Source organism: Protopterus annectens, chromosome 14.part0 (assembly GCF_019279795.1).
Source record: "Protopterus annectens isolate FY-2018-M chromosome 14.part0, PAN1.0, whole genome shotgun sequence".
NCBI lineage: Eukaryota > Metazoa > Chordata > Ceratodontiformes > Protopteridae > Protopterus > Protopterus annectens.
The window spans coordinates 268,092,178-268,105,628 of NC_056748.1; the positions used below are offsets into that span (position 1 = coordinate 268,092,178).

General features: G+C 44.5%; 1 protein-coding gene across 2 annotated transcripts in view; it reads right to left on the reverse strand.

Annotated features, from left to right (window-relative positions):
• EIF3A (eukaryotic translation initiation factor 3 subunit A) overlaps positions 1–13,451 on the reverse strand; it is a 1,696,172-nt gene that overhangs the window by 890,678 nt on the left and 792,043 nt on the right. For both annotated transcript variants that reach the window (XM_044055975.1, XM_044055974.1), the window contains exon 12: positions 11,287–11,634. In XM_044055975.1, the coding sequence (XP_043911910.1) occupies positions 11,287–11,634 (348 nt within the window). The remainder of the gene's footprint in view (positions 1–11,286; positions 11,635–13,451) is intronic.

Here is a 13,451-nt window from a genome sequence, read left to right on the forward strand (position 1 = left end):
GCAGGCAGCCCGAGGTTGGCCAGAATCCCAAAGTCTGGGTCCGGCGTCGGCTGTATAAGCTAGTATCCTGACGTCAGTACGCTTTGGTACATAGCCCTCAGCCGACGCCATCTTCTCCAGCCTTTCTTGCCCTAGATGTCAGAAGTCCCCAACAAATCAAAAATGAATCCAACAAGGAAACACAAATACACCACAAAAAAGGAAAAGATAGAAAAACAGAGGGGATAGGAGGGAGGGAAACCCCGACTGCAACAGTGAAGACACTCGAACATCTACATTTATGGTAGGTGTACACAACTGTACTATGTTCTTCGTGTTTCACTGTTGCAGTCATAACTGTAGGGTGGAATCCCAAAGCAGTGTAGAGGGGGAGGAGGCTTTAGATAGAAGAAGGGGAGGCAAGAATACCCTGCAAGACAGCAGAGGCAAAGCCTGCCCTAGACTTAGAAAACAAGGGGAGATTGTAGTGCTTGGAAAAAGTATGCACAGAACTCCAAGTGGCAGCTTCCAAGATATCCTTGGTAGGTACTCCTCTGAGGAAAGCTGTAGAAGTGGCAGCTGCTCTAGTAGAATGACTTCTAATGGTCCCTGGAAACTGTTTCCCATGATGAGGGTAACAAAATCTGATTCCATAAGCAATCCATTTGGAAATAGTTTGTTTAGAAATAGGTTTTCCAAGAGAACTGGAGGCAAAGGAAACAAACAATTGGTTAGACGTTCTGAAATCTTTAGTCTTGTCCAGGTAAAATCGTAACTGTCTGTGCACATCCAATGAATGCAAAATCCTTTCCCCTTTATTTTGAGGATTTGGAAAGAAAGTAGGAAAGTGAATTGTCTGATTTAAAGCCACTTTCGAAATCACCTTAGGCATGAAAGTAGGATTGGTCCTCAAGGATACTCTGTCCTGATGGAAAATAAGGTATGGTTCCACAGCCATGAGAGCTTGCAACTCTGAGACCCTTCTGGCAGAGGTCAATGCTAACAAAAGAACAGTCATCCAGGATAGAAACTTAATATCTGAAGATGCAGCAGGCTCAAAAGGAGGCAAAGTAAGTTTTTCTAAAACATAATTAAGATCCCAGGCAGGGACAGGAGGGGTCCTTGGAGGCCGCAAATTTTAGCCCCTCTCAAGAACTGCTTCACCAAAGGATGTGAAAAACAGGAGGATCAGAACTGAAATGCGCAGAGATAGCAGAAGCATGAATCTTAATGGAAGAAAAGGAAAGTCCTTTAGATAAAAGTTCCGAAAGGTAAAGCAAAATAGAAGAGAGATCAGGAACCTGAGGATCAGAGCCTCGGTCCTGCATCCAAATAGAAAACCTCTTCCATTTAGAGGCATAGGATTTCCTAGTGCTAGGCCGTCTAGCTTCCAAAAGAACATCCAAAACTTGTTTGGGAAGACTAGAGGAAATCAAATTCCTTTGAAGAGCCAAGCTGCCAGGCAAAGGGTCTTGAGATTGGAATGAAGTAACTGACCCTGATGCTGGGACAGAAGCGAAGGGTTCAGTGGGAGAATCCAAGGAGGCCCCGAGAACAGGAGCTTTAAGGTTGGATACCAAAACTGTCGAGGCCAATTTGGAGCAATCAAGATGAGAAACTTGGGCTTGTCCTGTTTTATCTTCAGTGATACACGAGGCAGTAGAGGAAGAGGAGGGAAGGCATATGCTGAAAGGCTTCTCCAGCTGAAGGACAGGGCATCCACTCTCCAAGCTGTTTTGTGGAAGGACCTGGTGCAAAAGCGAGGCAGCTGATGATTGAGATGGGATGCAAACAGATCTATCTGGGGATATCCCCAAACTGCCGTAATCCTGTTGAACAAGTTGGTGTCTAGCATCCATTCGTGAGGATCTGAAATGTTTCTGCTCAGGCTGTCTGCTAAGAGATTCTATTTCCCTGGAATGAATTGAGCCTGGAGATGCAGATTCAAATTTAGAGCTGTGTCCCATAAACCCATAGCTAGTCTGCAAAGGGGGTATGAATGAGAACCCCCCTGCTTGTTGATGTACCACATGACCGTGGTGTTGTTTGTGCGAATTAGCAGAGGCCCTGGTTGTAAAAGGTTTTTGAAGGCTAGAAGGGCATTTTGAACTGCCAACATTTCCTTCAGATTGATGTGCCAGTGAAGATGGTCCTTTGTCCAGGTTCCCTGCTGGCAATTGTCTAGAAAGTGTGCTCCCCAAGCATAATCCGAGGCGTCCGTGGTTAGGATTTGAGTAGGTTGAGGGAGACGAAAAGGTTTTCCTTCGTTTAAAGTGCATGCCCTGGACCACCAGAGGAACTCCTTCTGAAGGCAGGGGATCAGAGGAATCAGAATATCCAGATCGTGGTAATGCTGTGACCATACACTTTTCAGATACCACTGAAGCTTTCTCATGTGAAGCCTTGCGTTTGGAATCAACAGAATGCAGGAAGCCATGTAGCCCAGAGCCTGCAGGAATTTCCTTGCAGTGAGCTGAGATAGAGTTGCCAAGGTGTTGAAAGTAGAAGCCAGCTGAGTTTGTTTTTCTGGAGTGAGGTAGGCCCTTAGTAAGGTTGTATTTAAGAGGGCTCCCAAGAATATCATTTGTTGAGAAGGGATCAAATGTGACTTTTTTATGTTCACTGAGAATCCCAGTAGGAGGAGAAGACGTTGATCAAAGTCCAGATGTTGAAGCAGAAGATCTTTGCTGTCTGCCTGAATAAGGCAGTCGTCCAAATAGGGGTAAACCTGGATCCCCTGATGTCTGCAGTAAGCCACTACTGGTGCCAGGCACTTGAAGACTCTGGGCGCAGTAGATAAACCAAAGGGCAGAACAGAGAATTGAAAGTGCCTCGAACCTGCCTTGAACCTGAGGAATTTCCTGCGTTCTTGTCTGATGGGGATATGCAAATAGGCTTCCTTTAAGTCCAATGTCACCATCCAGGCGTCCTGAGAGAGCATTGGAATTAGCTGTTGCAGAGTAAGCATCTTGAACTTTGGAATTTCCAAAAAGGTGTTTAACACAGAAAGGTCCAGAATAGGTCTCCATGAGTTTTGTTTTCTGGGAACCAGAAACAGTCTTGAATAAAACTGTTTTCCCATTTCCGAGAGTGGAACAGGCTCTATGGCTCTCATGGCCAGAAGAGCATCCACTTGAGTTAAGGCCTCTGACCATTGAAGTTTTGGCAGATCTGGCCAACCGTGAGTCCTTGGCAAAGTGTGAAAGTGGAATTTGTAACCTTTTAAAATCACGTCCAATACCCATCTGTCCTGGGTAATATGAGTCCAATTTCTATAAAAAGAGACAGTTTTCCTCCGAGAGGGGCGTCCAGGTGAAGGGGTCCTGAAGCCCAACCGAGAGAGTTGAGTTTGCTTTCTTTGAGATTGGGATCTGTCTTCTCCCCTTCTAGGTGAAGAAGCAGTCCATTGTCTAGATCTGTAAGAGGTCTGGCCTTGACCACGACCTCTGGAGCGCCTATATCTTCCCCTTTGAGGCCTGTCAGACGTGGGAAAGGACCAATTTTTAGAGGGCCAATTCCTGGAAAATCTAGGAGGCTGAACTTGCAAGAAATCTTTTACAGTCTGCATGGACTTTGCCTTTTCTTCCATCTTTTTAATAACTTCCTCAGCCTTAGAACCAAAAGAACATCTTGTTGAACAGGGGCATCTAATAACTTAGCCTTAACCTGTTCAGGTAAACTTTGTTCACGAAGCCAGGCATGTCTCCTAATCACAGTACCAGAGGCAGCAGCCCTGCAAGAAGCATCCAAAGCATCAAAACCACAATGTAAGCTATGCTTGTTAACCTGTTCAGTAGCATGCAAAACATCCTGAAGTTCCTTATCCTCTGCACAAGCAGGAAGGGAAGCAAGCTTTGGCTTTAAAACAGACAAAAGAAATTGCTGATATTTAAACATATGAAACTGGCAATTTAAAGCCCTTACAGACAGGGTAGCAGAAGTACATACCTTTTTTTCCCCACCTGTCTAAAGCACGAGAATCCTTCTCAGAGGGAATTGGATTTTTAGAAGTAGCAACCTTAGCAGCCTTAGAGCCCTGAGAAATAGTTTCAGGATCCGCAGAAGGGTTTTTAAATAAAAATAAATGAGAGTCAGGAACCCTATAAAATCTATCAGGCTTAGAAGGAGCAGGAGGCATGGAATCAGGATTCAAATTAGCCTCAGAAAAAGCATCATCTACAATGTCCAAGACAGGAGGGATAGCTAAAGGCCTATGCTGAGGAAGAAGAAGAAATTCTCTAAGCCTCTTCTTGGAAGCAGAATATTCCTGTCCTTCCCAATGAAAATGTTCCCTCATCTCATGCAAGGTTTCCCCAAAAGAAAAATCCTCAGGCGGAGAGGCCGAGGGCAAAGAATCCTCAGCATCCGAATCCTCATAAGGGGGAAAGGAATAGTCCTGATCAGAGGAAGAAACAGAAGATACAGAAGCCTGGTCAGAGGAATCCAGAGTAACATCCTGTCGAGGCCTTTTCTCAGGAGGGGGGTGAGAACCCCTAATCATTGTAAGCAAATCTTCAGCCATCCTCAATGATTGTTTTTGTGTCTTGGTAGTGGATTCAGAAGCAGCTTGAGCTGGAACTTTAGACTTAACAGGAGTCTTTGACATTGCCTTTGAAATAGTGATGTGAGTAGGCCTGAAAACCCCCTCAGAAGCCGGTACCTGCACAGCGGTTCCGGACCCATCTGAAGGAGCGACGTCCGAAGGTCCTGCAGCAGTTAAAATAGTGGGCCTTGATGGCTCCCCATGGGAGTCCGTATCGGCCATCGGTTCAGAAGTGGCGGACGACAGGGGCTGTAAAAGCGCCTCACTGACGGCAGCCGAACCGGACGCTGGCTCCAGCTGCAACGAGTCCTGTTTGGACCTCGGAGGCCTGTCTTTGTCTTTGCGCTTCTTTTGAACTCCGGTAGTGTCCGACGACATTCTATAACTGAAGCGTCTGCCAAAATAATTTAAAGCCCAATCGTACCTGCGCTTGATAGTACGAGAGTTGAACCTGGCACAGAACCGACAACAAGAAACGTCATGGTCAGGGCCTAAGCAAGGTAGACAGTAAGAGTGGAAATCTTTATGAGGTATTTGTTTCCCACACGCTATACAATTATTAACTTTTTCTGACATCGGAGGAACAAGAAAAAGATTCCCCAACGGGGTACTTAGCTTTGAGAAGAGAAGTAAAAACTTCGGACCGACAACAACCAAATACGCTGTTCGAAAATCGCCAACCAACGACTTGCGAGCTGCTTTCCACCGCACGGCAAGAAAGACTGGAGAAGATGGCGTCGGCTGAGGGCTATGTACCAAAGCGTACTGACGTCAGGATACTAGCTTATACAGCCGACGCCGGACCCAGACTTTGGGATTCTGGCCGACCTCGGGCTGCCTGCTGGCAGGAGCACCCTACAGTTATGACTGCAACAGTGAAACACGAAGAACATCTGGGTTAGTTGCTGTTATGTAATGTTCCAGGCAGTCAGTTGCAGAGTTTTTAGGTTTGGATGCATGATGTTGTAGTCGTTCTGAGTTAACATCAAAGGCATCAGGGGTAGTGTCCACGTTCTCCCCCGAGACATGCTCCTCAGCAATGGATACCAGTGTTGTCTTGGCCAATTTGGAGCTATCAGAATTATCCTTGGACGTTCCTCTTTGATTTTCAGTAGTACCTTGTGCATCAAAGGAAGAGGTGGGAATGCATATGCTGTCAGGCCTTTCCAACTGAAGGATAGAGAGTCCACCTTCCATGCAAGTGGGTGGTATGTCCTTGTGCAGAATTTCTTGAGCTGGTGATTGAGTGGGGATGCGAATAGGTCTATTTGTGGCATCCCCCATTTCTTTGTGATGGCCTTGAAGATGTCCGGGTGTAGCATCCATTCGTGAGCATCCGAGGTAGTTCTGCTTAACATGTCTGCTAGGATGTTTTCTTTTCCCGGTACAAATATTGCCTGTAACTGAATGTTGTAGCTCAGAGCCATATTCCACAGGTCCAGAGTCATTCGGCATAGGGGGTATGAATGAGTGCCTCCCTGTTTGTTGATGTACCACATGATTGTGGTGTTGTCTGTCCTTATCATTAAATGGCCTTCTTTGAGGAATGGTCTGAAATTCTGGATTGCTAGTTTTACTGCCAGCATTTCTTTTTGATTTATGTGCAGGTGCAGCTGATCTGGAGTCCATAATCCTTGTATGCATTTGTCCAGCATGTGGGCCCCTCAACCTAGGTCTGAGGCGTCCGTTGTGATGGTTTGGCTTGCTTGAAAGTTGTGGAAGGGCAAGCCTGGGTTTGACTGGCATGCTTGAGCCCACCATAGGAACTCTTGTTTCAGGCATGGGATTAGTGGTATTTCGGTTTCTAAGCTGTGCCTGTGTTGAGACCATAAATTCTTTAGGTACCACTGTAGCTTTCTCATATGCAGTCTGGCATGGGGGACCAGGATTATGCATGATGCCATGAAGCCCAAGGCCTGCAGTACTTTCCTTGCTGTTAGTTTGCTCTGCTTTGTCAATGCCAAGAAGTAAAGAGGGAGTTGTTCTTGTTTTTCTGCAGTTAGGAATGCCATCTGTTTTACTGTGTCCAATTCTGCACCCAAGAATGTTCTTGTTTGGGATGGTATCAGTCTTGACTTTTTTAAATTGACTGTGTATCCCAGGGCTTGTAGTAAGCAAATGACTCTTTGTAAGTCTTTTGTCAGCTTGCTTTTGTTGTCCGCTTGTATCAGGCAGTCGTCCAGGTATGGATAAATTTGGATTCCCTGTAGCCTGCAATGAGCGATTACTGATGCCAGGCATTTTGTGAATACTCTGGGCGCAGTAGATAAGCCAAAGGGCAATGCTGAGAATTGATAATGCTCTGATCCTGCAAGAAATCTGAGGTATCTTCTGCAATTTGGTCGTATGGGGACGTGCAGGTATGCCTCCTTGAGATCTAGAGTTACCAGCCAACACTCCTTGCCCAGCATGGGAAGAAGTTGCTGTAGGGTCAGCATTTTGAATTTTGGAACAATGATGAATGTGTTTAAAGCGGACAGGTCGAGAATAGGTCTCCAACTTTTCTCTTTTCTTGGTACTAGGAAGAGTCTGGAGTAGAATCCTTTGCCCTGTTCTGTAGGTGGTACCCTTTCCACAGCTCTCATCTTTGTTAATTGAGCTATCTGTTTTAGAGCTTCTGTTTTCTGATTTGGAGGTAGGTTTGGCATTCCTCTTTTTACTGGTAAGGTGTGGAAATGAAACCTGTAGCCTTGGTCTATAGTTTGCAAAATCCACTTGTCTTTTGTGATATAGTGCCATTTTTTTGAAAATAAGGCTAACTTTCCGCCTAAGGGTGCTGCTATTTGTTCCCTGGTAGGCGGTGTCAGAGTCAAGTCACTGTGATTGTCCTGTTGCAGTGGCAGTGGTTGTGTCTGTGCCTCGTTGGTTATTGCCTTGCCACTGGCGTCCTCTGTAGGCACCTCCTCTGGATTGATTTCTGCCTCTGGAACGTCTATTCCTGCCTCTCTGAGATTTAGAGGAGTCTGGAAAGGACCAATTTTTGGAAGGCCAGTTCCTGCTAAACCTTGGGGGCTGAACCTGTAAGAAATCTTTAAGTGTTTGTACAGATTTTGCCTTCTCTTCCATTTTCTTCATTACTTGCTGGGCAGGAGAACCAAATAGACTGACCTTATCCATAGGAGCATCTAATAGCTTTGCTTTAACATGATCCGGCAAGACCTGTTCTTTCAACCATGCATGCCTTCTTATAACTGTGCCAGTCATGGCTGATCTAAATGAAGCCTCCAGTGCATCATAGCCACATTTTAAAGAATGGCTACTAACCTGCTGAATGTTATTCACCATTTCTAAAACATATTTCTTATCTAAGGAATCATCAGAGGACAGTTTCTTAGTTAACTGATCAAGCATAAACTCTTGGTATTGGATCATATGAAACTGACAGTTCAAAGCTCTAGCTGAGAGAGTAGCAGAGGTATAAACTTTTTTACCCCATCTCTCTAAGGACCTGGATTCCCTTTCAGAAGGGAGAGGGTTTTTTGCTGAGGTCGAAGCTACTGCCTTAGGCCCCTGGGAGATAGTCTCAGGATCTGCAAGTGGAGCCTTGTATAAGTGGTGATGAGTGTCCGGTACCCTGTAAAACCTATCGGGCTTGGCAGGGGCTGGAGGTAAAGTATCAGGAGCAGTGCAAACATCATTAAATGCATCATCCACAACAGGAAGAACTGGAGGTATAGCTAAGGGCCTATGTTGCGGTAAATGTAGAAAGGTCCTAAGCCTTTTTCTTGAATCTGAGAAATCTTGTCCCTGCCATTGGAATTGATCTCTCATGGCATGTAAGGTTTCCCCAAAGGAAAATTCCTCTGGTGGGGAAACAGAAGGAATAGATTCTTCAGCATCGGAATCTTCATAAGTAGAAAAAGGAGCCTCTGGATGGCCTGTAATGTCTGAATCATCAGAAGAATCATCTGAGGACACTGGCTCAGGGGGCTCTGCTCTAGGTCTTTTTTCTGGAGGCTGAGAGGCCCTGTCTGGGTAAGATTGGGATCCCCTTATTAAAGAAATGAGATCCTCTGCCAGAGTAAGCATTTGAGAACTGGAACTGGGCCTGTGTGAGGGGGGCTTAACAGGCACTGATTTAGCAGTTTTGGCTGCTTTAGCCCTGGCAAAGGCCTTTATAGACATGGCTGCAGGAGGCCTAGCAGCACCACGTGCTGGGGTAGAGACATCCAAAGGGATGGTGTCCGATAATTCTAGAGGAACCACATTAGTAGGCAAAACTTCAGAGGCCGATTCAACTAGGGTAGCAGGAGCCTCGGTAGTAGGCAAGGATTCGGCTGAAGATTGACCCGTTTGCTCGGTATCGGCCGAAACAGAGACACTCGCGGTTTGCTTAACCGTGGTTTCGGCCGAAACCGCGGACCGCGAGTGTCGGTCTTTTTCTTTGCGTTTAACAATTTGAGAAGTCGGAGGATCCGACGGCATAATGTACGCAAAATCTGAGCCGAAAAACTGTTCAGCAAACTCCGACCGACGCCTAAGCGTTTGTCGGTTGAAGGAAGCACAGGCTAAACAGGCTGCTACGTCGTGGTCTGGGCCTAAACAAGGTAAGCAGTAAGAGTGGAAATCTTTATGAGGTATTTGTTTCCCACAAGTTAAACAGTTATTCACTTTTTCTGACATCGGCTGAGGCAAGAAAGAATCCCCAACGGGGTACTTAGCTTTTTAGAAGTCTTCGAAGTAGTATTCGGTAGTAGTAATCTCTGGATCTGACCGACCGGCACTTGCGAACAGCTTCTGCTTCGGGCGCCACGCGGCAAGAAAGACTGAGGAAAATGGCGTCGGCTGATGCCTTTATACCCGAAGACCAGCAGAGATGACGTCGGGTGAAGTGCGACACCAGCCGAGGCCAGACCCAGACTTTGGAATCCGGCCGACCGAAGGGCTGCCTGACGACAGGACAACCCATTTGTTAGGACTGCAGATGCATCCTTGAAGGACATCTGGTAACTTTGGCCTTTTTCAGTGGCTCGACAGTATAGCTGGACAGCCCTTCCATCACAAGAGCAAGACATGTGAGGCGTTGGTTCTCTAGATAGATATTAAGGGTGTGCAAATGGCTGAGAAGAGTCTTTGGGACAAAGGTCTGACAAACTGCGCAGGACTTATGGTTGTGGTTGGGCCCTAGGCAGAACAGACACAGGTCGTGGACATCCTTATGTGGGATCTAATGTCCACACCTATACTTAACCTTTCCTAGATGACATGAACCTGGGTAGACATGCAGTGACCAACAAAAGGAAGAAAAAGGCCCCAGTGGGGTACTTATCTTTAAATTGCAGGATCTGACTGCAGAGATGGCAGATGAGCTGACGTTTGACTGTCAGCAGAGAAGTTCTGAGGAAGGTACATGCAGACGTCAATTTTATGGACTAAGCACCCTACAGCCAACATCAGGCATCCCACGTACCTTGCAGTGACTAAAGCTTTTGTATACTGACCAGATGTTCTGGTCGCTAGGCGGAGGCTAACCCAAAGTTTATTAATACTGCAACATGGGAATAGATGGACATGCTCTATTTGCAAATGTCCTTATGGTCTCATCTAACAATGACCAAGGACACAAGCACATGGAATTTAGTGTTACTTTGTAAAGCAGACAGGTTAAGAATCACTGCCTCAAAGTCTAAGGCCGTAGTAATATCGCAAAAAAAAAAAAAGTGGAACGCTTACGGAAGGATAATCCTTGGCTGCTGCTCACAGATTACTGAAAGGAGGAAAGTAAAAAAAAAAACGGCCGAGTGGAGTAAGCAGCAATCGTTGGTTAAACCACCACAGCATCCACAGAGTTCTCTGGGAAACATTTTGGGTTACCAGTCAAGCTACATTCTCCCACGTTCACAATCCATGGGTAAAGACTAAACAAAAAAAATCATCTCTCACACACAGAGAAACAGCCCCTCCTGCTCCTCAGGTCTCCCAAGGAGCACTGCACTCTCTTCATGACAGGTTGAGAAAGAAGGCTGAGAGAAAATGTAGGCATTCTCTCTCAAATCAGCTAGGCTATGAAAGCTTAGAAATCCCATCTATGGAGAAAAGAAAATTTAACCAGCCTTTTCAGGGCCAGAATCTACCAAATGAACATTAGTCATTGGATGCTCTTTTACTTTACTGACGTTAACTACTAAAGGCAAAGAAACACAAATATAATTAGATATCAGTCCTGATTTTACCGTTATGATACAAATTACATTTAATTTTTGTTTTCATTTTTTAAAGGACCTTCATTAAAATAAATTACTAGCTAGATTTTCATTAACTCATCAATGCCTACAGCATTGAATTATGCTGTGATCTTAAATCAGCCCTGCAGTGCTACATGTGATGGCTGCCTTGTCCCATTCAAGCCAACATTACTTGAAAGGAGGATTCCACAAAGTACTTCTGAGCCACTCTAAGGATCACGGCATTGAATTTGCAGAATTTACTGCCACGGTTAATTACATTAAATGTGAGATTCATTAAATCAAAAAAAATGCACAAAAATTACTTTTATTCTTCACCTTGAAAACCCTCACACTTATTTAATTTTTACTTTTTATTTTTACTTCTATGCAACTGCAATCCAACCTGCCAGCGGTCAAGAATGTAGACAGAATGTCAGAATGCAAACCACACATTTTAGTCAATTTGTTCCCCCAAGCAATTTTAGCTGGGCACATTTCTTCTTAAAGTGTCTTTAAACTGTACTCTCCTTACGATAAGGAATCTGAATTAAATCAAATCATGGCACAAAACAAATCTAATTTACCTAAGCATCTTACCTCAATGTCAATGTCTTTAAATGCTTTAGCGCCAAGTTCAGTCTTCTTTATTTGTTCCAAACGTTCCCTCACAGTTTTCTTTTTGATTTGTTCATGTTCCTGCATAATGCGCTCCTTCTCACGCTCCTTTGCTTCTTGACGCAGTCTCTCTTCTTCAGCCTTCCGTACTTTTTGCAGTTCAGCTTCCCTTTGTTCAAGTTCTTCTTTTTCACGCTGAATGTTTAGACTTTCAAGCCTTTCTTTCCTTTCTTCAATGGTCTGACGACGAGCAAGGATGCGCTGGTGCTCCTTTCTAGAATTTTTCAGGTAAGCAGTTACAGCCAGCTGATGCTGTTCTTCCTTTTCTTGCTAAATATTCCAAAAGTAAGAAAAACAAAATGAACAAACACTTAAGTTTGTAATAAAACAAGACCTGTAGGTTTAAGGGCAATCTGTAAATTAACTGTTAAAAGGGCTACTTTATGTTACTATAAATCTGGTTCACCTATTAAGTCATACTAATTTAGCATGCATAATTCAGAAGTCTGCCATAAACTTGTGTTTAAGACACATTTTGAGCTTACTTGCCGATATGCAAGGGGATCATTCTTACTGGGTATATGATTGGGTTTATCCTCTTTCCAATGCAGCATTCTCCCTTCAAAGTTCAGCTGCACAAGTGCTCTTTGAAACTACTTGCAATATCGTGCATCATCCTAGGAGTTTACCCAGCTCCTGAGCCTACCACAGCATGCCGACCAATGAGTCATCCATGGCTCTCAACTGTCCAGATTTTCACAGAATGTCCAGAGTTCTACCTCATGTTTTTGGTCTGTTTCTCATAAAACTTGAGGTTTTCTGGCAAATAAGTGAAGACTGAATTCAATAAACAGACATTTAAATGTCAGACTTTACATCTTGAGAAAATGCATGCTAACATTAAACCTTTTATACAAGCAATTTTTAAACTGTGCCCCCCTCCAATATTTTTGGCTTTGTCATGACTTCTTGAGATGAGGTTGATAAGTATGGATCACAGTACATGCAAATAAAGACAAAACAATCAAAACATGACACAGTTAACAAGCAAAATACAATGCAAGTCCTCCGAATGGAAAAGGAGTTCTAACAGCATATATTGGACAGAGGGACCATTTAAGCACAGGGTGAATGGCAGGAGGGTATTTGAGCCCATTAAGGATGGTCCCCTCACATCAACTAATGTTAAGAACACTGTCTATTAAACTTTGTGAACCTTCCTGGTGGGTCTACAGCTGGCTTGAATACCAAGCAGTAAATCCACAAGGGAAGAGTGGGTTACCACCAAAAGAACGGCTCAGTACTGATATCAAGGCAATACAGAAAGATAATAGGTAAGTGCAACTCAGCCAAGTGCCTGAAGCAAAAAATAAATTGCCATGCTCTGAGATTCTAATAAGGACAAGTCTATCTAGACAGGAGCTGTAAGGTTTAGAATAAAATATTAATGACTACTCTGTGTCCATGGGCTCCTGATATAAAGGAGTTTGTTGGTTCACCACCCCACATCCAGCACAAGTTGTACATTGGTGGTTTAGCATGTAATAGGCATACACCACATAATCGGGTGAGAAGGATTTCACATTTGGATACAAGAAGCCTGCACTGGGCCTGATGGCATCAACCCATGATATTCAGCTGCACAACACTATACCACAGTGTACAGCTCTCACCAGACATCAAGCATTTGTATGAAGTCAAATGCATGAAAAGTATGCCCTATTGAAAACTTCCTCTACAGACATGAGCCCTGTCACTCACAGGAAATACGAGTCCTCAGCCCAGGGTAACTGCATTAAACTACAGCCAGTGGACTCAAAGGTCAAACTCTACCAGAAATGCAGCATGTCACACCTGCTCTGACTGAGCAAAAGCATGGTGTCCACATTAAGAAACAGTTCTCTAAGGTAGCAGCTAGGGGTTTGCGCCCTCCACTGTCCCTTTTCCTCAAAGGCTTTGTAGAAGACAAGCTCATTTACATGTGTGGGCCATTTTGCAATTTCTGAGACTTTGCTTTGGAAGTGCCTTGAATGCCAGCACCCTTCTTCTTGGATACAAATCAGAGGTTGTGGTAAGGAACCCCATGCCACCCAGTGTGCACTTGTAACTGCCACCATCCTTCACACAGTGATATAAGCCACAAGCCT